The 25829-nt window shown below is 46.4% G+C and overlaps 2 protein-coding genes and 1 long non-coding RNA gene across 4 annotated transcripts in view; 1 reads left to right on the top strand and 2 right to left on the bottom strand.

Annotated features, from left to right (window-relative positions):
• LOC134167827 (uncharacterized) overlaps positions 1-25829 on the top strand; it is a 34308-nt gene continuing 8479 nt past the window's right edge. Inside the window, exon 1 of the long non-coding RNA XR_009966296.1 lies at positions 1-393. This is a non-coding gene — a long non-coding RNA (uncharacterized LOC134167827). The remainder of the gene's footprint in view (positions 394-25829) is intronic.
• On the bottom strand, positions 7314-13612 carry LOC134167825 (lymphocyte antigen 6E-like). The gene is made up of 3 exons (XM_062626896.1): positions 13561-13612; positions 9248-9367; positions 7314-7868 (listed from the first exon to the last, which is right to left on the bottom strand). The coding sequence occupies exons 1-3, from the start codon at positions 13610-13612 to the stop codon at positions 7657-7659; spliced, it is 384 nt and encodes a 127-aa protein (XP_062482880.1). The 3' UTR covers positions 7314-7656.
• On the bottom strand, positions 18334-24630 carry LOC134167824 (lymphocyte antigen 6E-like). 2 transcript variants are annotated; one of them, XM_062626895.1, is made up of 4 exons: positions 24367-24630; positions 20674-20793; positions 19252-19499; positions 18334-18637 (listed from the first exon to the last, which is right to left on the bottom strand). In XM_062626895.1, the coding sequence occupies exons 1-3, from the start codon at positions 24416-24418 to the stop codon at positions 19291-19293; spliced, it is 381 nt and encodes a 126-aa protein (XP_062482879.1). In that variant the 5' UTR covers positions 24419-24630; the 3' UTR covers positions 18334-18637; positions 19252-19290. The 2 variants fall into 2 exon arrangements, with proteins under 2 accessions (XP_062482879.1, XP_062482878.1); XM_062626894.1 differs by lacking the exon at positions 18334-18637 and having other exon boundaries at positions 18866-19499.

Below are 25829 nucleotides of genomic sequence, written 5' to 3'. Positions count from 1 at the left end.
CTGGTTTTAGCTGGGATAGTTGTTGTCTTCATAGCAGCTTGCGTGGGGTTGTTTGGGATTTGTGCTGGCAACAGTGGTGATAACACAGGGACGTTTTCATTGTCACTGAGCAGAGCTTACACAGAGTCAAGGCCTTTTCTGCTCCTCACGCCACCCCAGTAGCGAATGGGTTGTGGATACAGGAGTCAGGAGGGGATACAGCCAGGACAGCTGACCCCAGCTGACCCAAGGGATGTTCCATGCTTTATGACATCATGCTCAGCATATAAAGCTCAGGGAAGAAGAAGGAAGGAGGGGACATTCGGGGTGATGGTGCTTGTCTTCCCAAGTCACCATTACACGTGATGGAGCCTGCCTGGAGATGGCTGAGCCCCTGCCTGATGAGGGGAAGAGGTGAATGAATTCCTTGGTTTGCTTTGCTTGTCTGTGCAGCTTTTGCTTTACTTATTAATCTGTCTTTATCTCAACCCACAATTACTCCTCCGATTCTCTCCCCCATCCCACTTGGGGCACGGTTAAACTATGACAGTCCTTTTTGGTACCCAGTGTGAGGCTTGAAGGGTTTGAGATAGTGACAGATTTGATTGGAATGTGCTGGTTTGAATTTATAGCTGTTATTGCTATTTAGCTATTAATTTCCAGGCTTCTCTGCTTGACATGGGGCTTGCTTGTCTTGCTGGATATTAGAATCTAGTGTTTGTTAGTGGCTGCTTTTCATTTTAACTGTTTGCTGTACCATTGTACTGCTTTATCATGTTACTCTGCAGTGCCTGGGAACATTGTGATTAGGGCAATGGCCATGTGCCTGGGCTGGGAGATGGCCAGGCCATCGCTGCTGCTTCTGTGCTGCTGTACTGGACAGGGTGGAACTCCATTGATCGAAGGGAATGTGTCCTGTGGATGAGTCCATGCAAGAGCAGGACACCCCAAAGAGACTGTGGTTGTATCTATGCTGCAACAGATGTAAGGATGCTGGGGAAGGACTCTTCATTAGGGACTGTAGTGATAGGACAAGGGGTGATGGGTTCAAACTGAAACAGGGGTAGTTTAGATTGGGTATAAGGAAGAAGTTCTTTACTGTGAGGGTGCTGAGGCACTGGAATGGGTTGCCCAAGGAAGCTGTGAATGCTCCATCCCTGGCAGTGTTCAAGGCCTGGTTGGGCAGAGCCTTGGGTGACATGGTCTAGTGTGAGGTGTCCCTGCCCATGGCAGGGGCGTTGGAACTGAAAGATCTTCAGGTCCTTTCCAACCCAAATCTTTCTATGATTCTATGTACCTTTGAAGGGATTGTGGTCCAAGGATAAGTCCATGCTGGAGAAGCTACACCTCAAAGCATCTATGGTTGTGGATAAGTCCATGCTGCAATAGGTACACCTTGATGCATCAGTGATTGTGCATAAGGCCAAGTTGGAACAAGTTAACTTCTGAAGGGACTGTGGCCCATGGATAAGGCCACACTGGAACATGTACACCTCAAAGAGACTGTGGCTATGGAGAAGTCTACACCACAGCAGGAATAGCCCTGAAGAGACCTTGGCTCATAGATAAAGCTTCACATAGAGCAGGTACAACCCTAAGAGACTGCAGTCCGTGGATAAGTCCAAACCAGAGCAGGGGCAAGAGGAGGAGTTCATTGCAGTGTTAGACCCAATGGTCTGATCCTAAGGGACCATGGGTGGAGATTGTCATGGAAATACCTTAAAATTGTATAACCTGGGACTCGAGTTGCATGTTACAGGAATTACTACAGCAGGAACCACCTGAAGCAGTGGAGGATAAATCCTACATGGAACAGCACAAGTGCAGCAGATGAGCTGGCATTGGTGCCCAGTAACTCCACACAACACATCACCTCTCCTGTGCTAAGTGACCACCATAACAAATGGAGCCCAAAGTCCCACCATGGGGGACTGAGCAAGAGACTGTGTTGGTTAAGGTTGGTTGCTGGTTAGGGCTAAACCAGGACACTAGTACAGCTCCACCCCATGAGCAATGCTGAGAATGTAGATAGAAAGAGGTCAGTGAATTTTTTCCATCACCATGACATGAGCTGTTATTAGTGCTTCACCTGCAAAATAATGCCGCAGGCCCATAGATAGAGTCTTTGTCTATGAGCTAACAATATTCCTACCCAGCCACGTCCTCAGAGGTTGATCTGTTCTCAGAAGCTGAAGATGCTTTGAGGGCAGCAGCATCCAAAACAAGTGCAGTTCAGCAGAGGTGTCTGAGCTATTGCCATGTCCTATCAACATCATGAACGTAATGTCAAAGACATCTGAAATCAGCTGCTCTTCTGAGACCTTCTTCTCCATGTCCTTTTAAAACCCATTCCTCAGTGAGTCCCAGGAATGGATATGATATCCTTTACCATCAGCTACTCAGCTCCTTGTCAGAAATAGTTGTGTTTTGTGGGGACATTTGATCTTGTACCATCCAAGCCATCAGGAAGTGACTTTTTACGAGGGCCTGTAGGGACAGGCCAAGGGGAATGGCTTTAACCTGCCAAAGGGGAGACTGAGATGAGCTCTTAGGCAGAAGCTCTTCCCTGTGAGGGTGCTGAGGCGCTGGCACAGGGTGCCCAGAGAAGCTGTGGCTGCCCCATCCCTGGCAGTGTTCAAGACACAGGGGCTTGGAGCAAGCTGCTCTAGTGGAAGGTGTCCCTGCCAGTGGCAGGGGGTTGGAACTGGGTGAGCTTTAAGGTCTCTTCCAACCCAATTCCATGATCCTGTGATAAGAAGTCAAGCCTGAACATCCCAGTTCTACTCTAGTGAAGGGAGCCAGCACCAACAACAGGTACATGGGAATGAGAGAAAGGAGGCTGAGAAAACCAGGAGAGGCAACTGAATTCATTCTCAACCCACAGTGGAGACATCAGTGAGATGCTGAGGACAGTGTTTTTCTCTCATGCTTTGATGCATCTTGGTAATGATGCTGAAGCTGCTGATGCTCGAGGCAGTTCTCCATCTCTTTACCATATATTAGACGCTAGGAAGTCTTTCTGATCCTATCTAAAAGCTCCTTGGATGCTGTGTGAACCCTTGGATGCTGTGTGGAGAAGAGACTGGGAAGATCTCACCCCATCACACACAAGTTTACACCTCCTAGTTTAATATGTAAGGCTTTCCAATGGATTGTAGTACTCCAAAAAGGAATTCTACCTTCTTTTTCCTAGTTTTTTTCCCAGTTTGACATGTTAAACCTGTGACCAGTTAAAACTGCAGCTCCTTTTTCTGACAGCTTGCTGCAAGGGGGATATCCTCCTCCTGCATTTGTGCCCATGCATGCTAGTGGTAGCGATCTGTGTTTGCCCTTCCTGAACTACATCCTCCTCAAACCATCGCTTCCATGTACCTGCATCACCCAGAACTCTCCTCTTTTCAGATTCTCTCCCTTTGTCACCCTCAAGCTCCATGAACTTATTCTCTAATCCATCACTCAAGCTGGTAATTAAAACATTGCATCGTACCAGAGCCGTGCCAAGCCACAGAAGACCTTGTTTCATAGATCATTCCAGCTTGACAGCAAACTGTTGACAGTTATTTGCTCATGATTTCAGCTAGACAGTGTGTTTAGTTGTGCTGATGAGACTGTCATCCGATACGGTGCCAAAAGCGTTAGTAACACTGAGCTATGTGACAGGTACCACTTTTATCCTAAGATTTTGCCAGCTTGTCACAGGTGGGAATAACACCCATCTGTCAGTGAGTTCTTGCTGTTCAGCCCCATCTCTTTGATAGCCCCTGCACATTGCTAATTGTGTGATGATATATTTAAGAGGTTTTTTCCAAGACTAGGGTCTGGGTTGACCCCTCTGTGTGTCCCCAGTGTTTCCCCCATCCTCTATAATGATGGCAGGGGGTTGGAACTGGTTAGTCTTAAGGTCCTTTCCAACCCTAACTATTCTATGGATCCTGCACTTGGTGGTATCCGATCTTCTCAGATACCCAGATTGCCCTATTGCAAAGGAACAGGAGCAGGTGAAACAGGATGGGTTTGGTGGCTGCAATAGAAGCCAAATATTCCTTATATCAATATCTCCGTGCCTAGACACCACTTAGTTTGGCTGATATCCCTCATGGATGTGCATATTCATAGTGAAAACCCCACCTTTGATTTGCTTACATCTGTGTCTCGATTCATTTTCATGTTCTTGCTTTTGATGTGTTAGTTGGCTCATCCATGTTAACCTCAGGAACATCTGCAGCAGCTAAGTAGCTCTGTTACTCTTGTGTTAGATGTGGTTAGCGTTTCCATACCTCTCTACCCTTTTACTGTGCACGTAATCCAGGCTGGAAGCAGAAGCACATCTTCTGACTCTCCATGTGCAGCTCAAACATTGTTGTGAGAATCCTGTGTTGAAGTTGCACCTCCAACCATCACCTGGATGTCTTCTTACAAGAACAACTAAGTCTGGAGAGCACCACCAATGAATCCTCACATTGCAGCTTCATTTGAAAAGGCAAATGTGACTGATTCTTCCCATGGAGGAAGGAGAGAGTTGGCTGTGCCTAAGCTCCTACACCACAGGAGCTTTGATCTTCTACCTGCACCTTCCTCTAGCCACAGCTGCCAGTGTGGAAAGGGAGCTTTGACCCTGTAGTCAGACCAACATGTCCCCCGTTTCTCACCCCCATCAAGAAGGACAGCTTTTGAGTGTCCCTATTTCTTCTTTATTTGAAAGAGTTTCAGTGATTTCCCACTCAGAGCATCAGCTCTGACAAAGTCCATTCCTAAATTCTACCCCCATACTCACTGTCAGAGACCTTCAGCTCCTCGTTCACTGTGGGCTTTCAGTCCAGGAACCGGATGGATGGTGGCGTGACTGGCAATGCAATGAGTAAATCCTTTTAAACTCAGTGCAAACCTGCAAAGAATCAATCAGCATAATCCTGGTATGATCAGGTGCTTTGGCATCCAGAAACTTCCAGAAAAGGAAGGGTTCCTCTATATTTCTGGATGAGGAGACCCAGGAACCCCTCTGTCCATTTTATCTGGTGGGAGGCAACATCCGTTTGGGTGCTATCAGCAGGCAGCACTTGCACTGGTGTAGTGAAGAGGAGGGGATGGGCTAGGGAGGCAATAAGGGCCTGCAAGGGGGTATGATGCATGCAGTAATCTGCAGGCAGGAGAAAGTCCCTGTAAGCAGAACCAAGCAGCTTCCTTAGAGTGCCCAGTTGCCATGGATCCCAATGGAGAAGTGGAACATCACAAAAGGGAGTCCTCAGTCATGGCTGCTGGTCTCACCTTGACTCAGAGCAGAGCATCTCTCCTTCCAAACCCTGCAGCAATTCCCACTCTGCTGCTCTATGCCACGGATGAGGTTTGCACTCCCTCATTTTCTCTGCCCATCCTGGTCCCCAACATGCCACCAGCCTCAATGGGCTTCTCTTGACTCATTTCCTCCCCACCAGCTGGTCTCACCACCAAGCCTTGCGACATCCACTGAAACTGGTGGAGATATCAATTGCTCCTTCTGCTTCCCCTGTCCTGTGCCAGCTTGCCTGGTGGTTAAGACAGCAACGGCTTTGGCCCTGAGCCCACCTTTCCTGGAGGTTTCTGAAAGCACAGGGTGTATTTTCAGAAAAGAAGTGTCTTCCTTCTGTGTGGAGTATTTGTGGAGCACGTGCTCATGGCATTGGGATACAGCATGACCGTAGCCCCTACCAGTGCTGCCAGCCCATGCCCTTAGCAGCCAGACATCTCTACCTTCCTTTTGGTTTAAAAAGTCTTTTACTTCCCCTTCTCCTTCCCTTTTGTGTCTGTCTTTGGTGAGAGAAAATCACTATGTTCTGCTAGCACATTCACACCTGGCCCTTTTGACATTTGTCATCTCTGCATATGGGTCACCACTCAGATCAATGGGAGTCAGCATCTTCTTGTCCCTGCCTCGCACTGTGGTGTCACCTCCTTCATTTGCTTTGTTTCCTTCTTGTTCACTAAAGATAACATGTAAAAACCAGGCAGCAGGCTTCAGGGTTTACAATATGAAACATGAAGCTGATGGAGCATCTTTGGCTGATCAACCTCCTGGGAAATTAGTTGCTTTATAATCCATGTGAAACATCCCAAGGGGGCCTACAAGGATGCTGGGGAGGGACTTATTGTACCTCTGGAGTGGTAGGATAAGGGGTGATGGGTTCAAACTGAAACAGGGGAAGTTCAGGTTGGAGATAAGGAAGAAGTTCTTTACTGTGAGGGTGCTGAGGCACTGGCACAGGGTGCCCAAGGAAATTGTGAAGGCTCCATCCCTGGCAGTGTTCAAGGCCAGGATGGACAGAGCCTTGGGTGACATGGTCTAGTGTGAGGTGTCCCTGCCCATGGGAGGTGCTTGGAACTGAATGATCTTAAGGTCCTTTCCAACCCTAACTATGCTATGATTCTCTGTGCCTCCTTCCAGATGTGCAACCAAAAACACAGCAGAATTCCAAGGCAGTGCTTCAGACAAACCACATTTAGCCATAACCCCCCCATGAAAACTAAAAGGAAAACCCCCAAACAGACAAAATACAGCACCAACAGCAAGGATGCCCCCCACACACGCAAGAAAAACACGCTCTGATTGTTTGGACAAGTTCTGATTTCCCTATAACACAGCTGAGCTACTGATGCTGCCAACTCGCTTTGTTTTGCTTTCCAGAATAAGAGCTTGCACAGGGATATGATTGAGAAGCTCTGGGCTCTTTGTGTTAGTCACTGGCTGCCTGCCCTTCTTCTTCTCTGTAGACACCCTTACGTCTCCTACAGAGCTTTTCTGCCTTCACCTCAGGTACAGCTCTCTCAGGGAGAGGAGGGAGCCAAAACCAGACAAAGCCCAGCACAATCAGTCATTTCTAGGCCAGGAACGTGGTTTTCTAGAAGCCATCTCACTAAATGGCTGGGCCTGGCAACCGCTGTCAGGTTGGTTTGGCCCTGCAGGAGAAGAAGGAAATAGATACGGGGACATCATTTCCAGCTGGACCAGGTCCATGGGGAGCAAGTGTGCGCGCAGTTCCCAGCACAGTGCTCACCCTGCTGCTGCCCTTCTCCCTTCCATCTCCCTACTCATACCCTGCTGCTGCCTTTTCCTCTCTCTCAGCCACGTCTGCTGCTCTCTGCCTTTTCCCTAAGCTCAGCCAACACGTTGGAGCTGGGTGATAAAGGATGCTCATTGCAAAATGAGAGCAAAGAGCCAGTGGAGCCAGAAATTGCTCCCCACTGGGGCTGAAGGAATGTCAAAACTACTACCAGGAATAAGCTTCACCTTTACTTACTTGGTTTTGACCTGCTTGACTGATGTGTGATAGCCAACTGACTGTGAACAGAAGATACTGAAGTGCTGACATAACTATTGAGCTATTACCCGTGTTTCAGGCAGGTTGGGTTGTTATTCCTTACAGTGCTTTGAAACCTTAAGAGACAAAAATATGTCTTAGAGCATCTTTTCAGAGCTGTAACGATTTGAAGCCCAAACATGCCAAGAGGTCTGTCTTTTCTCCATTTCCTTCGGTGACTTGAATGTCTGGGGACACTTAGGATTCAAGCAGGCTTAGGAAATCAATGGGAGTTCAGCACCCAACTTGTTTAGATTCTCTCAAAGCACAACTCTTTGATAGCAGCAGTTATCCCAGAGCAACACGCTTTTATTTCAGCCAACAAAGCCATCACGGAGAGTTTTTCCTAATCCATCACAGTCCACATGTAAGCGATACTGGCTAGGGCACCTAGGGACATCACTCCATAGCTGCTTTGCATGCTGCTGACTCCATTTACATTGCATAATGGCTTCTCACAGCAAGAAACCCTTTGATAGTGTGGGGTTTGCTGCTGGCTTGTTGCAGGACACGTTGGAGAACACATCTTAGAGATGACGTATTTAGGCTTGTTGGGCTCTAATGCAGAAGAGAAGGGTGAAAAAAAGAAAGGGTAGAATGTAAGAATCATGGTTAAATGTTTCCATGGCTAAATATGCACTGGTGAATAAAGGAAGGATAGGCACAAGTCCCCAAGGCAAATATATCCTCTACTCAGGACTAGCAACAGCCTGGCCATGTCTACATTGCTGCAGCATGATGCTGGTTTCCCTGGGCTCCATGTTTCGTGTGTCTCCGTAGTGGATGCATGAATGGGTGGCTTTTAGTTCAAGTTGCCTGAAGTGATGCTTGTGCTGGCTTTCTGACTTCTAAGATGGTTCTTCTTCAGCATAAACCCAGGGGAAATGTATTGCATGATCTGAGATTTGTCTTGAGAGCACATGGAGGTCTTTGAGGGTGCAGAGCCCAAAGGAGAGATCTGAAGGATTTTACATGGCAGAGAGTCAGCCATGGTGCAGTTTACATAGAATCATGGAATGGTTTGGGTTAAAAGAGACCTTAAAGCTCATCCAGTTCCAACCCCTGCCACGGACAGGGACACCTTCCACTAGAGCAGGGTGCTCCAAGGCCCTGTGTCCAACCTGGCCTTGAACACTGCCAGGGATGGGGCAGCCACAGCTTCTCTGGGCACCCTGTGCCAGCGCCTCAGCACCCTCACAGGGAAGAGCTTCTGCCTAAGAGCTCATCTCAGTCTCCCCTCTGGCAGGTTAAAGCCATTCCCCTTGGCCTGTCCCTACAGGCCCTTGTCCAAAGCACCTCTCCAGGTTTCCTGCAGCCCCTTGAGCCACTGGAGCTGCTCTAAGGTCTCCCCTTCAGGAGCCTTCTCTTGTCCAGGCCGCCCCAGCCCAGCTTTCTCAGCCTGGCTTCAGAGCAGAGCTGCTTCAGACTCCTGAGCATCCTTATGGCCCTCTTCTTTTGCCCAAACTTCTTTGGAAACAACCCTGAGAATGCATATTGCCATGGCAACCTTGGATGACATGATTTAGTGCCAGGTACCCCTGCCCATGGCAGGGGATTGGAACTGTATGACCTTAAGGTCCTTTCCAACCCTGACTATTCTATGATTCAATGATTCTATGGTCAGGGTCAGCAGAAAGCTGGGAGGAAGCTAACAATGAAGCAGTGCACAGACCCACAGGCTTGAGTTCACTCCGTTCCTGCTATGTATCTTCCATTTCCCCAGCTTCTGGTGATGACATCAAACATAATGGCACTGCAGTGACTCTAATAGTGAGCAACAAGGTGGATGGTTCCTAACTGTTGGTGCTCATGGGCTATTGTTTCAGTATGTGGCCAAGGCTGGGCTATTGTTTCCATATGTGGCCAAGACTGGGATGACAGCCCATTCCTAGGACTGTTCTTCCACAGCACAAACAAGGCAGTGTTCAGTAATGTACCTGTTCCAATGTTGTTCCGGATAGTCACGCAGTATTTGTCTTCCTTTGAGCACATGGAAATGGTCAAACAGTCCTTGTTGGACTCCTGTTCTTGGCACACATAGCACATAAATGAGTAAGCTAGGAGAAAAAAATAACAGAGAAAAAGCACATTGCATGGTTTAGGAACCACAATCCCTACAATCTAGATATCTTCATTTTTCTTGTTATAGACTGATGAATGCTTGTGTGTGAATGACCAGTGACTTTCTTTATCCCTTGACCTGTGGCAGCAGTTAAATCCCTCTCTGTCTCGTATGTCTCAGACTGCGAAGTGTTATCGATCTGTTTGCAAACTCTAGCAGCAGTAGATGTGAGTGGAATTCAAGGACTTGGGGTCTTTTATGATGGAGATTGTTACTGCAATAGCATCTCTGTCCTAAGGGCTCTGCCACGTGAATTGCCAACTACTACTCAGTTGCTTCTCCTTTACAAACTTAGGTAGGGCTTGCTAGGGAGAACTTGAGGATGGCTGCAACTTTTCAATGTGGATAATGCCCAGTGTCCTACCTGTCTTTCATTTGGCTCAGAGATTACTGTCACGTATCCTTTCTTGTGGTTGAACGCCACTACCTGAACTGGCCTAACCTCGGTCCTAGGAAGTCTGCTGAGAGTAGTCAGATGCTTCGCTCAACTTCTGCATACTACTGTGAGATAGAAAATAAATGGGAAGTCTTAACCAAAAGGATGGTTTAACTGGTAAATGGAGGTTTGCTGAGACAATTCATACATCTGCAATAAAGACAATGAAGGGCAGCAGCCATGAGTTGTCTTTCCTGTCAAGAATGTATATACTTTCCCTCAAATCCAGAAGGTGGTAGGACAGACCTCTGTAAAGCAGTGATAAAAAGGAAGAAGAGCAAAAACACAGTCTGGATGAGAAACCACACGACAGTGTCTGCAGAACACTCCCCAGCAAGGCAGATTTAAAGGTTTTATGGTGGTGGTTTGATTCTGAGCTTGCGAAATCACCGAGAGCAAAAGCATGTGTTTGTGTGTGTGGGAGAGGGGCTGAGTTACTGTAAGAACACAGATGTTTTTGGAAAGGGAAGCAAACGCAGTGCTGAATGCTTGCTAAGTTCCTGGTAAGTCTGGGGAGAGTCTGCCAGTATGGAAAGGGCAGAAAGCAACTAGAGGACACCTTCCTGTCTGCGCAGTTTTGCCTGATAAGAAGTTGGCAGTAAGAAAGTTGAATCTTCATGTACAGAATAGAGGAGATGCAGCGTTTTGCCAAAACTTGAATGACATTGTTATGATCAAGCCCAGGAAACAAGAGAGTGAAAATAAATACAACAGAATGGGGGCAAAGCCAGACATGAAAACACCCTCACAGGGTATTTCACAATGGTTATTGGTCCAACCAGCTGAAGCAATGCAACTCGTAAAGTTCTCCAGAGCTCTGCTTGGGCTCAGGTTTGTATAGTGTCATCACTTAGTGAGAGTAGGGATGGGATAGAGGATGCACATAGAATCATAGAATAATTAGGGCTGGGCCACAAGGGTGATCAGGGGCTGGAGCACCTCCCATATGGAGACAGGCTGAGAACACTGGGGCTGTTGAGCCTGGAGAAGAGAAGCTGCGTGGAGACCTCAGAGCAGCTTCCAGGGTATGAAGGGGGCTACAAGGATGCTGGAGAGGGACTCTTCATCAGGGACTGGAGTGGTAGGACAAGGGGTGATGGGTTTAGACTGAAACAGGGGAAGTTCGGATTGGATATAAGGAAGTTCTTTACTGTGAGGGTGCTGAGGCACTGGCACAGATCGCCCAAAGAAGTAGTAAGTGCTTCATCCTTGGCAGTGTACATCATATTTTCAGATGATGCTGCAGCCAAAATAGCTGAAAACAGACTGCAAGTAGAGTTCTAAGTGATTTCGACAGATTGATGCAATAAAAGAAAGAAAAAAAAGAATGGATTCATTTCAACAAAAAGAAATATTTTGCAATACGATAAAAGTGAGCCACTTAAATGTCAGATGACGAACAACTGTTTGAGTTGGAAGTAAGGACTGTGGTGTAAACAGCAGGAGTCAACCCTGTCACACTGCAGCGATGAAAACAAACGTCACCCAAGAGAACATGAGCAGCAATGTCATGTGCAAGATATGCAAAGTGGCCTTTCCACCCTGGAAAGGCCTCGGCTGGAACGCTGGTGACCAAATCTGTACGTAGCACTTCAAAAACTATGCGAAGCATTTGGAGAGAGACCAGAGGAGAGGGAGGAGAAACGGTCGGTGATCTTGAAAATGTGACCTCGTAGAAAAGGTTGGAAATGTTTAGTTTGCTTATTAAAAGTGATAAAATGCACACAAGCAAAATAAGCTGCAAAGAAGAAAGTAACTAGAAGAAAGTGCTCTACATACCCTATGGTGAAAACGCAGCACTGGACAAAAAGAGATGTTAAAAGATATTAATTTTCTAAAAGATGAGTCTGAGCACTTCCAGGCTGTGGAATCTTTGTTGAAAACTTCCAAGGACACTTTAGACAAAGATCTGCCTGATTTGGTCCAGCATTGAAGCAGGGAAAAGGATTAAGACCTTTTAAGGCTTCTTCTGGATATAATATAACCATAGAATTAACCAGGTTGGAAAATAACTTTAAGATCATCAAGCCCAACCATTACCCCAGGACTGACAAGACCACCACTAAACCATATCACCGAGGGCCTCATCTACATGGTAGTGGTGAATTCCTGGATGCAAATGGCAACAGATCCTCTTTGGGAGGCTGAGAGACCAACAGTTTTGATCCAAAATTGCTTATTAGGGTCTTATCAGGGATCCCAGATACATGAGAAGGATCAAATAACCGTTATCTCCAAGTCTTCCTTTGTCCCTATGCTAGGCCAGATAGCTGCAATCTCTTAATCTTGACTATGGAAGCCTTGATATTAGAATTACCAGCTTTCTGTGATCTAGACTGAGCTGTAGAAAGGTGCCCAGTGAAACACTGCCCTTAAGTTCATTTGGAAGCTGATGCCAACATAAAATGTAATCAGCCCACTATAGCAACAAAGTATCCTGCCATGAATAATGGGTTCAAACTGAAGCAGGGAAAGTTCAGGTTAGATCTAAGGCAGAAGTTCTTCGCTGTGAGGGTTCTGAGGCCCTGGCACTGGGTGCCCAAAGAAGTGGTAAATGCTCCATCCCTGGCAGTGTTGAAGGCCAGGTTGGACAGAGCCTTGGGTGACATGGTCTAGTGTGAGGTGTTCCTGCCCATGGCAAGGGGGTTGGAACTGGGTGATCTTAAGGTCCTTTCCAACCCAAACCATTCTATGATTCTATGAATCTATGTGCTACCAGAGTCTTGGATCTCTATTAGCTTTCTACTTAAACCTGGGTAACACTGGGGTCGTTGCCTTTGAAGATGACTCTCTTCTGTCCATGTTGTGTCACTGCATCCAGGAATTACAGGCACAAAATCATTTCCTTTTTTAAGAACTGAATACTTTTCCCACCCCAAAACTGGCCGAAGCCTCTGATCTTCCAGACTTGCTGCAGAACCATCTGTCCGTAAAATGTAGGAGTAGGGGGTTGATACATCAGAAAGCAAGAATTAATTAGATGCCTCTTTCTCAACCCCTGCTAGATATGTATCATGGTTTCTGGGATACCATCAGGTGTGGGGGAAATATTGGCAATCTGGTCATGATTCCTATGTGCAAGTAGCGATGTAGCAACACACACGGATCAGTCCCAGAAGGAGGACAACATTCTGAGTAGCTCGGACTTCCCTTTGGGAGAAGGATGCCTTTAACATGACATATGCACAGAAAAGCAATTTCACCTCTGCCTCTGATTTCATCTATAAGAATTCTCACTGTTGTGTTTCCTAAGAAGCAAGGCGCATGGCAAACCACATGGAGGAAGTAGCAGTACAGAAAATTCTGTACAATAATACTCTATTCAATACTCAAAACCTGACATGGATAAATAAATCTGTAAGTAAATCCATAAGTAAACCTATGTTATGCTTTCTGACACTTCCAACTTGCACCATTTGGGAAGATCCCATAGACTATATGGATTTAACCTGGCATCCAGTGCTGTACCATTAGTGCTCTTTCACTCGGTGCTACCTGCTGCAAAGAAGAATTAGTCTATCAAGTTCTTAGTTCTGAAGCTAATCATCAAGATACAAAAGGAAGCTGATGACAGCATGGCTGTAATGATACAATACTGCAAAGTTGGGGACAGCTCACTAAATTTCTGCCACATTAAACCCTTTCACCGTCTATAACCCTTATCTGAACTAGTAGCAACATGAGAGGCTCACCTTGCTCCACACACAGGACAGCAGCCAGCAAGGTGCCAAGAGTAGTCTTCATCTCCACCAGATCCTCTCAGCTGGACTGGGAAGATGTTTGGAGGGCAGGTTATATACCTTTTGAATGGCAGCAGTCTTACAGGTTCCAGATGGCTCACAGGTGGACATGAAATCAACCCAGGGGTGTGTAATATGTATGTGGGAGTTCATGCTCCCAAGGTGCCCATGGAACCTTGGGGAAAAGTCCCTTTAGCAGCTCATTTCTTGCTTTGCCGGTTGTATCAGTGATGGGAAATGAGGATCTGCTCTCTTCTCTTCCAAGCTTCTTCCTTTGCTTCCTTCCAGAAGAAGCAGCAGCTGCTCTGATGAAATAGCAGAGCCCGGAGGCATGGGAAGATAGTCCTAGCAGTGCATTTTCCTTATCCCTTTGGATAGACAGCATAGGATGTAGCAGGATCTATACCATTCATTTGCTTTCATTATTCCATGGCACCAGAAGCTCAGACTTAACAGGCCTACATTGGTTTACCTGCAATGAAATCAATGTTGTTTACACTAAGAGATATTAGCTAATGGTTAGTTAAACAGATTTCCCTCAAATGTTAATGTTGATCCTCAATTCTTTCTGTTTTTCCATTACTTGTAGTTAATCCCTCTGCTTGCTCTTCTCCTGGTTATAATTCTCAAATACCCTAAATAACTTTTATTTGATGAAGTTTTGCCTCTATTTCAGGGATCCTTTAGTGACTCTGCTTTCCTCCATACCCAGTGGTTTCTGGAAATCACCCCTCCATTTACAATACCAACCATTGGCCTCCTGGAATTGCTTTTCCACTTGGAAAAAAAAGCCATCTCTCAAACTGTCTCCTTTTCAATCTCTCCTCTTAAGTCAGTCCTTTTTATTCTATTCTTCTGTGTTGCTCTCCTCTGGATTTCTTGCAATCTCTTTCTGACAGTCTTGGAAATAGACCTTAACACAAGATGCATCTTGTAAGCCCTTGAGCTGACATCTCAATGGAGCTTCTTCCAAAGTGAGATTAGTCCTGGACAGCAGGTTGAGGAATGTGTAAAAGCAAAATACGCCAAACCCTCTCTTTTGCTGGTAATTATGGAATAACTTCACAGGAACTTCCCTAGAATTAGCCATCAGTAGGGTATTTTGGTCTGCTTCTAATATGAATCACTCCAACACTGGATGATTTCCCTATCCATGTGAGTCTTGACACTTTATCAGGCCCTCCTTAATCTGCTCCTAGAATGACATCACCAGGTGGTAAATTCCAGAGTTGTTCAAGCTTGATGTCAAAATAGACATAGAATCATAGAATGGTTTGGGTTGGAAAGGACCTTAAGATCATCCAGTTCCAATCCCCTGCCGTGGGCAGGGATGCCTCAAACATCCCTGCTCTTGTGTTCGGGAGTTTCTGTGGTCAGCAGGGGATGAGCTGGTGCTGATCTTCTGCTTCACAGAAGGCAATCCAGTTTACTGCCCAAGTGTCTTATAAACAGGTTGCTCTTCATAATTAGTAGGTGTGTTTTCTTGCTGGTATTTGGCAATGAGGATAAAAGGAAGCAACCATCTTCTTTCTTGTGACCCTATTAATTATCCCATAGACTTCTGTTATGTATGTTCCTTTTCCCTTCCTCCATGAATGAAAGAGTGCTCTAATTATTGCCATGTCCCCCCTCATGTTGACTTTGCCAACATCTGTTTGTTCTTGCATTAACCTTCATGCAATAGGATGTTGGCTCAGTGCAAGTCAGCTTTGAAAGAGTGGTGAGGCTAAAATATCCTCAGCACTGCAACAAACGTGTGTTGAGGAGAGAAGTTTGAGTAGAAATAAAGCTTTTCTATGTCAAAATGATCAGAGGGCTGGAGCAGCTCTGCTCTGGAGCCAGGCTGAGAGAGCTGGGCTGGGGCAGCCTGGACAAGAGAAGGCTCCTGAAGGGGAGACCTGAGAGCAGCTCCAGTGCCTCAAGGGGCTGCAGGAAACCTGGAGAGGGGCTTGGGACAAGGGATGGAGGGACAGGCCAAGGGGAATGGCTTTAACCTGCCAGAGGGGAGACTGAGCTGAGCTCTTAGGCAGAAGCTCTTCCCTGTGAGGGTGCTGAGGCGCTGGCAGAGGGTGCCCAGAGAAGCTGTGGCTGCCCCATCCCTGGCAGTGTTCAAGGCCAGGTTGGACACAGGGGCTTGGAGCACCCTGCTCTAGTGGAAGGTGTCCCTGCCCGTGGCAGGGGGTTGAGACTGGGTGATGTTTAAGGTCCCTTCCAAGCCAAACCATTCTATGATTCCATGAAGTCATTATTTGGGAGCTGTCCCCAGGACATTAATATCTTTGTTAGTACCTGGATGCACTAACGCTGGAACATGACCTCTTCCCAGTATCTGGAGAGGGGTAATTTTGCAGCGCAATGACTGGGTCACAGCGATTCCTTCTTTCTCAAGAGGACAGATTATGAAACTCAAAAGCAGACAGAAGCAACACATAGCAGCCAGTGTGGGGGGAGCTGCCCAGCATCACAGCCTTCAGCCTGGAGGAGCGCTTGGAGCAGGGGACACCAATTGGGAAGTGCGGTTGGACTTGATGGTCTTAAAGGTCTTTTCCTACCTAGTCGATGACACGATTCAAATTAAGATTGAGAACGACTGCAGAATAGCCAAGGAAGCTGAGTCTGAGTCGTCTCTGAAGAGCAACCTCATTGCTACTCATTTGTGGAAACTAGAATGAGACCCAAAATGGATCCATGAGGTGTCTGTGTGACACCAGAGCACCAGTTAATTTTGAGGAAGGGATGCTTTTGTCGCTTTCCATGGATTACAAAAACTTTCTAGACCCAGCAAACATCTTGCTTTGACCTTTTGCATTCATGTTGTCTCTTGCTTTGTCATTGAATCACTGGGTGTTAATCAGATCTGTGCAAATAAGGGAAGAGAAAGGGAAAAGGTTTCATGTTGTGAGGAAAAAGACAGCCAAATTATTCAAGGAGAGCAGAAGGTCCTTCAGAATCAATGGGGATAAAGCCTTGAGTGAGGGAAAAGAAAAGCCAAAGTTCTACCACCTCCTAGAGGTGCCTTATGTAGACAGAGAAAGGGCTGCTTGGCTGGTTCAGGTCCTGGTGACTCAGAGCACTGAAAACCAAGCTCTTAGATAACCCTCACAGAGAGATCCAGCCACCTCCCAGGAGCAATCCCAACTGTTTGAATGAGATGCTCATTTTCCTCCATAAACCACAGATGTCTCTGCAGGGCAGCTCGACATTGCCATGCATGGAACATGCAACCATGGGAGCAAGCAGATACTGAACCCTGGGAGGAGGGATGTGGAATTAGGCAGCAGCATCTATGTGGGAGATGTCACATCAGGATATCTCAGGGAGGCTGGCAGAGATAAGTCTCTTCTTACACAACACCCATTGCCAAGGAAGGGTTTATGGGTTTAGGACCTCCTGTGCCTCAGGGCAACTGGTGCTTTTATGTAAGGGTCCTTATCTTGAGATGCAGGTCAGTGTTGCACATAAACATGCACGGGTTGTGTTGCTGGGCAATAGGGAATGCAAAACCTATGGGATCAGGAAGAAACCAGGCTGGGGCCCATGGATTGAGCTGCTCCCTTAGGGATAGAACTCTTGGCTTCCCAGCTCTGTTCCTAAGTTAGTGCAACAGCCATAAGGAGAACACTTTCCGCAGCAGAAGCAGGCTCTACCACATGCCTTCATCTCCTTTGCCCACACATTTTAATACCTTCCTTCACATGCCAGGTTCCCTCCCAGCCCAAAACAGAGGCACCTGCCAAGCGCAGGTAGCACAAGACATGACCTTTTAAACCTAGATGGTAAGAGCAGGTCTATATTCACAAGCTCAGCAGGACAAGACCTGCGGCAGTACTAGCCCCAACTCTCCTTTGCCCACCAGCATTGTCCCTAAGACATCCTAAATCCATGGATAACTACGCCTGAAGCCTGTTTCAAATAGTTCAGTTGTTTCCATGTTATGATTTGGGTACGGGGCACAATACAGCCATCCAAGCCCACAGAACAGTTCTTGGCTCATTCAAGGTGTTTAAATCCATGTGTGACTTGAATATCTCTAAATCTGGCAGGAGAGGGAGAAAACTGGACTGGGCAGAAGACTGGAGCCTGCTCAGCTGGGCGATGGCAGAGCAATAGCAACCATGGGGACAGCAGAGAGTCTCATGGCTAAAGATCGAGCTCTGGCTCTCATGACTGAAATTCTTGGCCAACCTCACAGTTGCACCAAGGAGAAATAAATGAACTGAGGCTCTAGTGGGAAAATAGAGGTTGGAGGTGAAGCCCAGACTAAGGCTGGATAACAGAGCCAAAGAGGAAGGCTGGGAGAGAGAAAAGAGCCAGGGAATGCACAGCTGGGGTTGAACAGGATGCGAGTAAGGGTGAATAAGCAGGATAAGAGCAGGTCAATGTGAGCTGAAGCCATGAGACCACAAGAGATCGGGCTGTTTCTGAGTGGTGTTCCTCTGCTCTCAGCAAATACCCAGCAGGGTGAGCAATGCATGTATCTGCTCTCCCTGTGCAATGAGGCTATAGAGAGAAAAGCAGTTGGGTGAGCCGCACCCAGCTAATTACCCTAGGAGATCTTTGCTGGGGTATAGGAGAGCTTCTTCAGCTCAGGAGAAAGCTTTTCAGCCTCCTGTGACTCACTTGGAAGGGTTTGAATGAGCAAATCTCTCATTCCTAAGATTATCCATAAGGAAGGTCAATACAGGGCAATGATTTCCTTCAATATTAACCACGCTGAGCGCTTGATTTGCAGACACAAAAGATTTATTTCCATTGTTAATATTTTGTTACAAATGAAGCTGAAATTTCCAGATTCCGCAGTAGAAACCATCTGTCTTTTCTGATGGTTTTCCTTTAAGCACCATGCAGGATACTTCTTCCCTTTCAAGATAATCCATAATGCTTATAAAGCAATTTCCACTGGAAGATCTCCAAAAGAAGACTTAATGCTCAAGATGCCTTCACGTTGGGACCCACCTTGTCCCCCTCTGTTTGCCTGCTGGAGAGCTCAACAGCCATTTCCTTTCAGCCTGCTGACCCAGAAGAGAAACTGAGAGCAAGTTAAATAGAATAGAACTGGAGTCACAAAAATGACATTTCTGCTAATGCAAGGGAAAAGAATAATCTGGGGAGAGGCTTCCTGAAGTGAATGCAAAGCAATTGCAATGTATTTCAGCATCATATCAATTCCACTTGCAGACTAACTCCTCTGCTTCTGTTGCTACCATGGATGCATCCAGCCGCTACACCCGATGTACCGTACCACACAGTCACACGATAGAATAAAATAACACTTTATTGTGCCCAGCTTCTGTTTAGCAACTGTAATATTAAAGGCTTCCTCGGAGCAAAATGGTACAGAAAATAGTATAAAGGGGAAAAATGTCACAAAAGAATGGCAGGGATAAAATGAAGGGGAAAAAATGCATGGAGCTATAAAGGCCAATAGTAGGAGAGATGGTGACTATATAATGCCCTTCTGTATACACAGGGCTCCACATCATGCCTTTCCCTTCCAAACACCATTTTGAGGTAGGGCTGTGCTCATATGCACTGTTATCAGAGCATGGCAAGAGCAAAACTATTTGCTGATGGGATGTGACATTCCAGGTAGGAGAAACAGGGCAGCATTCAGACTGTACAGATGAGAGCTTGGTCCCTTACAACGCAAGGCCAAGCAACCTTTATCTCCCTCTAACCTCTTTAAAAACCCATCCGAAGAATGCAGGCGAGACTGGCCAAGACACCCAGTGCTATCATGGTGTAGCTGGTTTTCACACTGCTGGCACCACTGATGTTGCACAAGGAGGTCTTACAGCAGCTGGTGGCAACACCAGCTATGCCGATATTCAGGTCAATTGTTGGGCAAAAGGCAGAGCATCTCTTGGTGATACGCTGGTTACGGTCACTGCCTGAAGGGGAGAGAGGAAACAAGAAGAAAAGTTGGGGGGGGTGTTATAATATGTATTTTTAATATATTTTATATATTTTTTACAGATTTCAATGATAGACTGGCTGTACGATATCCAGTGGGGAATAAGCTGTTTGAGTTCATTTTCTCTTGGGCTTTATCACACTGCTTCATTAATTGTATATATGTGACCTATGGAGAACATCTCCAGGCCTTACAACTCCTCTGCTGTTTTCAGTGCCAGCGGAGTGCAGGCTAGAGCAAGAATTTATAGAATCATAGAATCATGGAATGGTTTGTGTTGGAAGGGACCTTAAAGCTCATCCAGTTCCAGCCCCTGCCAGGGGTAGGGACACCTTCCACTAGAGCAGGGTGCTCCAAGCCCCTGTGTCCAACCTGGCCTTGAACGCTGCCAGGGGCAGCCACAGCTTCTCTGGGCACCCTGTGCCAGTGCCTCAGCACCCTCACAGTAAAGAACTTCTTCCTTATCTCCAACCTGAACTTCCCCTGTTTCAGTTTGAACCCATCACCCCTTGTCCTGTCACTGCAGTCCCTGATGAAGAGTCCCTCTCCAGCATCCTTGTAGCCCCCTTCACACACTGGAAGCTGCTCTGAGGTCCTTATGCAGATTTCTCTTCTCTGAGATCTAATTTGGAGATCTAATGCATTTGTGCAGTGCAATATCACAAGACATCACCATTACCATGCCTTGGGATTGCTCCTTCCACAGTACCTGGCCCTTTCCAATTCCACCTTCTCATAAGCATATATTTGAGCTTGGAGATGAGACTAGAGGTTTTGCACAGAGAAATCCTGTCTCTTCCAGTCTCTCCCTTTCCTGAGTGTGTTTAAGCATCAGTATTGTTATGACATACTGCAATGGAGATTGGCTATGCTGAGTTCCCACTGACTGCAAGATTTGCTCGCTGTGTGCTATGATCCTTATTAGTCCACAGAATCCCTGATTGGTTTGGATTGGGAGGGATCTTAAAGCTCATCCAGTTCCAACCCCCTGCCATGAGCAGGGACACCTTCCACTAGAGCAGCTTGCTCCAAGCCCCATCCAACATCACCTTGAGCACTTCCACCACACCTCATGGTGGGAGAAGGCTCTGCATTCAGCCTAACCTGAACCCCATCCTGTCATCGGAACCTTGGAAAAGCTCCACACTCACCCATTCCCGTGGTAGAATAGGTTGTGAGACAGTACTTCTCATGGTCAGAGCATGTGGTCGTACTGAGACAGTGCAGGTTGGAAGGTGCATCCTTGCAGGAGAAACATGTCAAGGAGAAAGCTGCAAAAGAAACACACAAAGCCCATCAATCACATCTAGAAATATCCATAGGAGCGCAAAACCGGTGCTGCTGGTGCAGATGGAGGATGTCGAGCCCAGTGGCCCCAGGCAGACAACCTCCTGGGTGTGCAAAACTTGGCCCTAAATCACTAGAAGCTCAGATGCCTGGCACTGATGTGGTTTGCTCGTTTAGTAGCCCTCCAGGGATCTTCCTTCTGGATACTTATTGAGTCTCCCTTGCATCCATTTAAATGTACGGCACCCCCAGTGGGCTTTTGGAAAGCACACCCCAATCTACAACCACTCGCAGCAGGAAGCTCTTGTGGGTTCTTTCCAACCTGTGTCTCCAAGCCTCAGTCACTGGCTACTCATTTTTGTATGGAACCAGTAGATTCCTGCCCATATCCTTTCACATCCTCTTCAAGTCATCAACTCTGCACATCCTTTCTCAGAGCACACAGACCATGCCCCCCACAATGTAGTGACCTAAACCTGCTTCTCTGTGTTAGGTGTGAAGATGGATGGTTCCATTTATCCAGCTCATTTTCAAAGCTCTCCTCTAGAAGATAGGGCTCAGCAAACCTCTCCCTGAAACAGATCCCTTTTTACAGCCATCCATGGGCGATGACTGCCTGACACAACAAAATGTGTACATCTCTAACGCTGCATCTGCAGAGTGCCGTGCCAATAGGAATGAATGGAAACAGCCTGCACTCCAGTAAGCTAAAGCAGTCATTCATAGCAAATTGATCCTTGGGGAAGGTTTCTTTGCATGATAAGGGGAATTTCCTACTCCTCTGTTTATCAGGAGCAAACACTCCTGCAGTAATGTCACCCACTGGGGAGCAGACTCATGTTCTCATTTCCAGGATATCTCTATCTGTGGACAATTAAACCCCATCTTATTCTTGTACCAGCTCTGTTCTTTCACTTTGCCGTACTTGATCTTCATCTCCCTCACTCTTCTTCTCCTTTGTCTGATCTTTTTTGCCATCTTTTCAATGCAATAATTTGCCATCATTAGTGCTTTTGCCAGCGATGTCCCAACCTCATTGCTGTCCCTGTTTGACCTTAGGCAAGCTCAGCTGGCCCAAACAGGCTCTGCCCTGCTTAGCTTCCTGCTAGTGCAGACCTGTCCCTAGGTCAGACTGTGACCTGAGTATGACACAAAAATGCTTTTTAGGGTGCTATTCACCCTTCTCTGTGTGTCTTCTCTCCCCATTCCATCTAACAAACAGCCCCTTCTCCCTTTCCATGGCCACCCAGCACTGGCCTTCATATTCCTCTTGCGGTCCATAGTCCTCAGAGCTCCTAACCTCCCTCTGTTGTCTCTCTCAGGACACAGAGACCAGGCAACTGGGCCTGCAGTGGCTCAGATCCTATCTCCCTCTGTTCCCGTGCTCAACACCCTAATGATTTCAACAGCCTCAGATCTGGCAGTCTGCTCTCACTGATTTAATACCAAGACCATTGTAATTTGGTTCCTACCTTGGTCATTTCCATCTCCATAACCTCTCAACTGTCCTGCCTGGCTCTGGTATTCAATGTTGTTCTGATAGTACAGGCTATATTTATATGTATTTTAAAGTCTGGGACCCTCCTTTACACCATCTGCACACAAACTTGTGTGCTTTCATTCTCATTCCTTTTGCAAACTCCGCATAAGAACATTCCTGTTTCACCCTGCTGGGACCCACCCTTTCCTCCCAGAATAACCATACACTACAGCAGAGTCCCCAAACTGGGTTTTCCAGACATGCAGCTCATTTTATTCCTTAATTAATGCAGCTTCTTTAATCAAGCCTATTCCAAGAATTTCCTTAATCTGTGCAGGAAACAGTGGCGCTTGTTGCATGCCCAAGTCCTGTTTCATCCCAACCTCCCAAAGATGCTGATTTCAGAGCCCAGATGCCCTGGGACCCTTCAAGGCAGGAAAGGGGGCACGCTCTCTGTAGGGGTGATTTTGCCAACCTCTCTCTGTGCACAAGAAATTCCTGACTCACCGTTTACTACAGAGGACTCTGGACGTGTATGGATGTATATGGATGTATATGGAAGTATATGTGTATGTTAAGGCATGAAGTCAGATGATAGGACAATTTTGCTCATGCTACTGAAAATGACTCTGATTTTATTGCATCTAGTGAGGTATCTGTTTCAATAAGGACTGAGTGGGGAAGGGAACAGCATGTCCCACTCAGGATGGTTAAACCAGACTGCCTCCGGGTATCTCCTCTCTGTACCTAGCAAGACCTCTGCTCTCACTGAATAAGAACATTCCTCAAGGAAGATCTTCATGTGAATAATTCAAGCCAAATAACTTCAACTTGTAAAGCATTAACAAGTGCCAGCACATGTAGGATTTACACCGTTAAAATCAGCCAGGTTCAGGATTAATTGGAACAGTAACCAGCCTTCTGGCTACATTGCACAGCAATGTGGTGCTGTGAATGTGCTCATTTCCACTGACTCCTTTGCTAAGTTTGCTGCCTCATTACGTGATCTCTTCAAAATACCTGATTATAGCTGATGATAAGCTGCAGGAAAAGAATCCTTTTATTGCCCTCGACTTTCTCAGCCCCATTGATCACGATGATTTAGCACATGCCAAGTTTAAAGCCTGTGAAGTCCCACAGTAAGAACATTTACAGCCTCAAATTAAGTGCGAGCCTCAGTGTTCTATTAAACCAGGACCAGAATGATCAGTAATGTGCAGGTAAAACCCTGCAGCAGAGCCTGACAAAAAGCCAGCTTGCAACAAGGCAAAAGCTCCCCTAGCTTAGGGCATTAAGCGGATATTCCATATCCTCTGGAATAACCATAGGGATATTCGTGGCTGCATCCTCTATTCCTTGCCTGACCCACAGCCCAGGGCAAACAGGGCATCTCCTAGAGGCACAGGCAGCGGTCTTTGTCAGACCCCAATCATGCAAAGCTAAAGTGCAGGTTCCCAGTGCATCCTGATTTATGGAACAGAACTTCACAACTCACAAAGAGTTATAAAGCAGGTATGCTTTAAAAAACACAGTCATCAGAATGAGAATGGGACATCTCCATCCCAGACCTGGGATCAACACTGGCAAAGTTGCACCACGAAGTAACAAGCTGCAAGAAAGAGATGGGAGACAGAATTGCATCTTCTTATGGCACAACCATCTCTACCAGATTAGGTAATGATGGTTTGCTCTTGCAACCAAACAAGCAAGTGAAAATATGTCAAATCTGCAGCTTTATGGTATATATTGTTCATTCCTTGTTATATTTCTCCACTAACCCACCTTATCATGGAGCTGCACTAAGGAATCTCAGCTGCCTTCTCTGAGCCACTCCAAGGGGTGGGTTAAGACTCCATGAATGAGGGGAGGTGGATACCTCACTCCCAACTTCAGCTCCTCAGCATCCTTCCAACTTCTGATGGGGATATATCCCCTGGCTTTTTACCCATTCTTATTGTCTAAAGCATAATAATCCTTCAGCTTTGCCATTCACACTGCGAAATCCCCTCATCATCCTGCAATATCAAAGATGTGATCTGGGGATCTCACTAATGCAAAGAAATCCTTGGAGACTCACCACTCTCGGTGCACAGGGCTATGACAAGCACGACAAGAAGAGAAGTCTTCATCCTTTATAGATGTCACAGCCTCCAAAACAAGCAGGTCTCACGCAAGGCAGGTTTTATACCTCTGCAGTGCTTGCTTTGATGCGGGGATAATAAATACAGGGTTGCTGTGTCAGATGATGGATAATTGAGAGGAGCGTGTCAGCACTTGTATGTGGAAGTATGTAAATCTGAACAGGCAAATGCTCTCCCCCCTCGTTTTTTTCCCTACTTGTTTCACAATGCAGCTTGTTCATCTGGTGCTAACTATGCACCAGTTTCTAATTCTGGAGAAGTGCAGGAAAAGCAAAGCACAGAAACAAAACAGTGTCCACGTGAGAAGAGGAATGTTTCCCTTTCCAGGCCTGCCTGGGTCTCAAAGCAAGCTGCATCCAGAAGGATCCTATCCTCACACGCTGTTTTAGTTCATATGGAAATAGATTGAATTTGAAATTGGGATTGAAACAGCTACCGAATGTCTCCCAGGATTGTCAACACAGCTAGATCAGAAGAGAGTATTCTACTGCTTCTCATAGGGGAACAGGCATCACTTTCTATGGGTATTTTAAGAAAGCAATTCAAAATCGTAAATGTTCCTGTTAAAACATTGGATATTTTATGGATATATTCCCATATGAGGAAAAATGTTTTCTTATTAGAAAATCATTTGCCTGAGCAAGGAAAATGACTACTTCAATTAAAAAATAGAAATAACAAAATAACACCCACTCCCATCATATTGAACAAGCTGGGATTTCTATCTCACAAATTACAAAGAAAGAAATGTCAGGGACAAGAACCCAAACCAGTTAAAGCATGGAGAATGAAGGGTTAGAATCATAGAATCATGGAATGGTTTGGGTTGGAAAGGACTTTAAGATCATCCAGTTCCAACACCCTGACATTGGCAGGGATGTCTCACAGGAGACCATGTCACCTAAGGCTCTGTCCAACCTGGCCTTGAACACTGCCAGGAATGGAGCATTTACCACTTCTTGGGTTTCTGAGTTGCCTGGCAAGGATCTGAACTCCTTAAGTCTTCAGAAAAAGAAGTTATAGCCAAAACCATGCGAAATGCCAAATAGGAACATTCCACTGGATTTCCACACGGTGCTCTTTATTCCTCCTTTTTTATCTTGTTTCATCCTATCTCTCTGCATAAAACCAGAATCTTTCCCTTTTTCTCCTGGTTGCTCTTGCTTTTTCCTCCCACCATTGCCTTTCTGCCATCTGACTGTGGGGATGGAGGAACAGTCCCAGAAACGGTCCATCTGGATCCCTTTCACATGACACTCATAGCTGCAGGAGCAACCTGAATGCCCCAAACCTCTGCCAGGGAGTCTGCCCCATGCTGCTCTCCATCTGTTTCATTTCCCTTTCTTTTTAGCCTCAAAGTTGCTCACATTTCCGTCTCCCATTCAATATTTTGGCCTCC

The sequence above is a fragment of the Pezoporus occidentalis genome, unplaced genomic scaffold (genome assembly GCF_034315485.1).
Source record: "Pezoporus occidentalis ecotype Australia unplaced genomic scaffold, CSIRO_AGI_Poc_V1 ctg3, whole genome shotgun sequence".
Taxonomy (NCBI): Eukaryota; Metazoa; Chordata; class Aves; order Psittaciformes; family Psittacidae; genus Pezoporus; species Pezoporus occidentalis.
This window is presented reverse-complemented; position numbering and strand designations above follow the sequence as displayed.

Bases quoted from the DNA above. Each gene is read 5' to 3' on its own strand.
- LOC134167825 (XM_062626896.1), bottom strand. From the start codon at position 13,612: ATGAAGACTACTCTTGGCACCTTGCTGGCTGCTGTCCTGTGTGTGGAG. The intron at 9,368-13,560 runs GTGAGCCTCTCA...TTTTTCTCCTAG, and splicing joins TGTCCTGTGTGTGGAGCAAG to CTTACTCATTTATGTGCTAT. The intron at 7,869-9,247 runs GTACATTACTGA...CTTCTGCATTAG, and splicing joins CCGGAACAACATTGGAACAG to AGCCCAACAAGCCTAAATAC.
- LOC134167824 (XM_062626895.1), bottom strand. From the start codon at position 24,418: ATGAAGACTTCTCTTCTTGTCGTGCTTGTCATAGCCCTGTGCACCGAG. The intron at 20,794-24,366 runs GTGAGTCTCCAA...TTTCTTTTGCAG, and splicing joins AGCCCTGTGCACCGAGAGTG to CTTTCTCCTTGACATGTTTC. The intron at 19,500-20,673 runs GTGAGTGTGGAG...TCTCCCCTTCAG, and splicing joins CTATTCTACCACGGGAATGG to GCAGTGACCGTAACCAGCGT.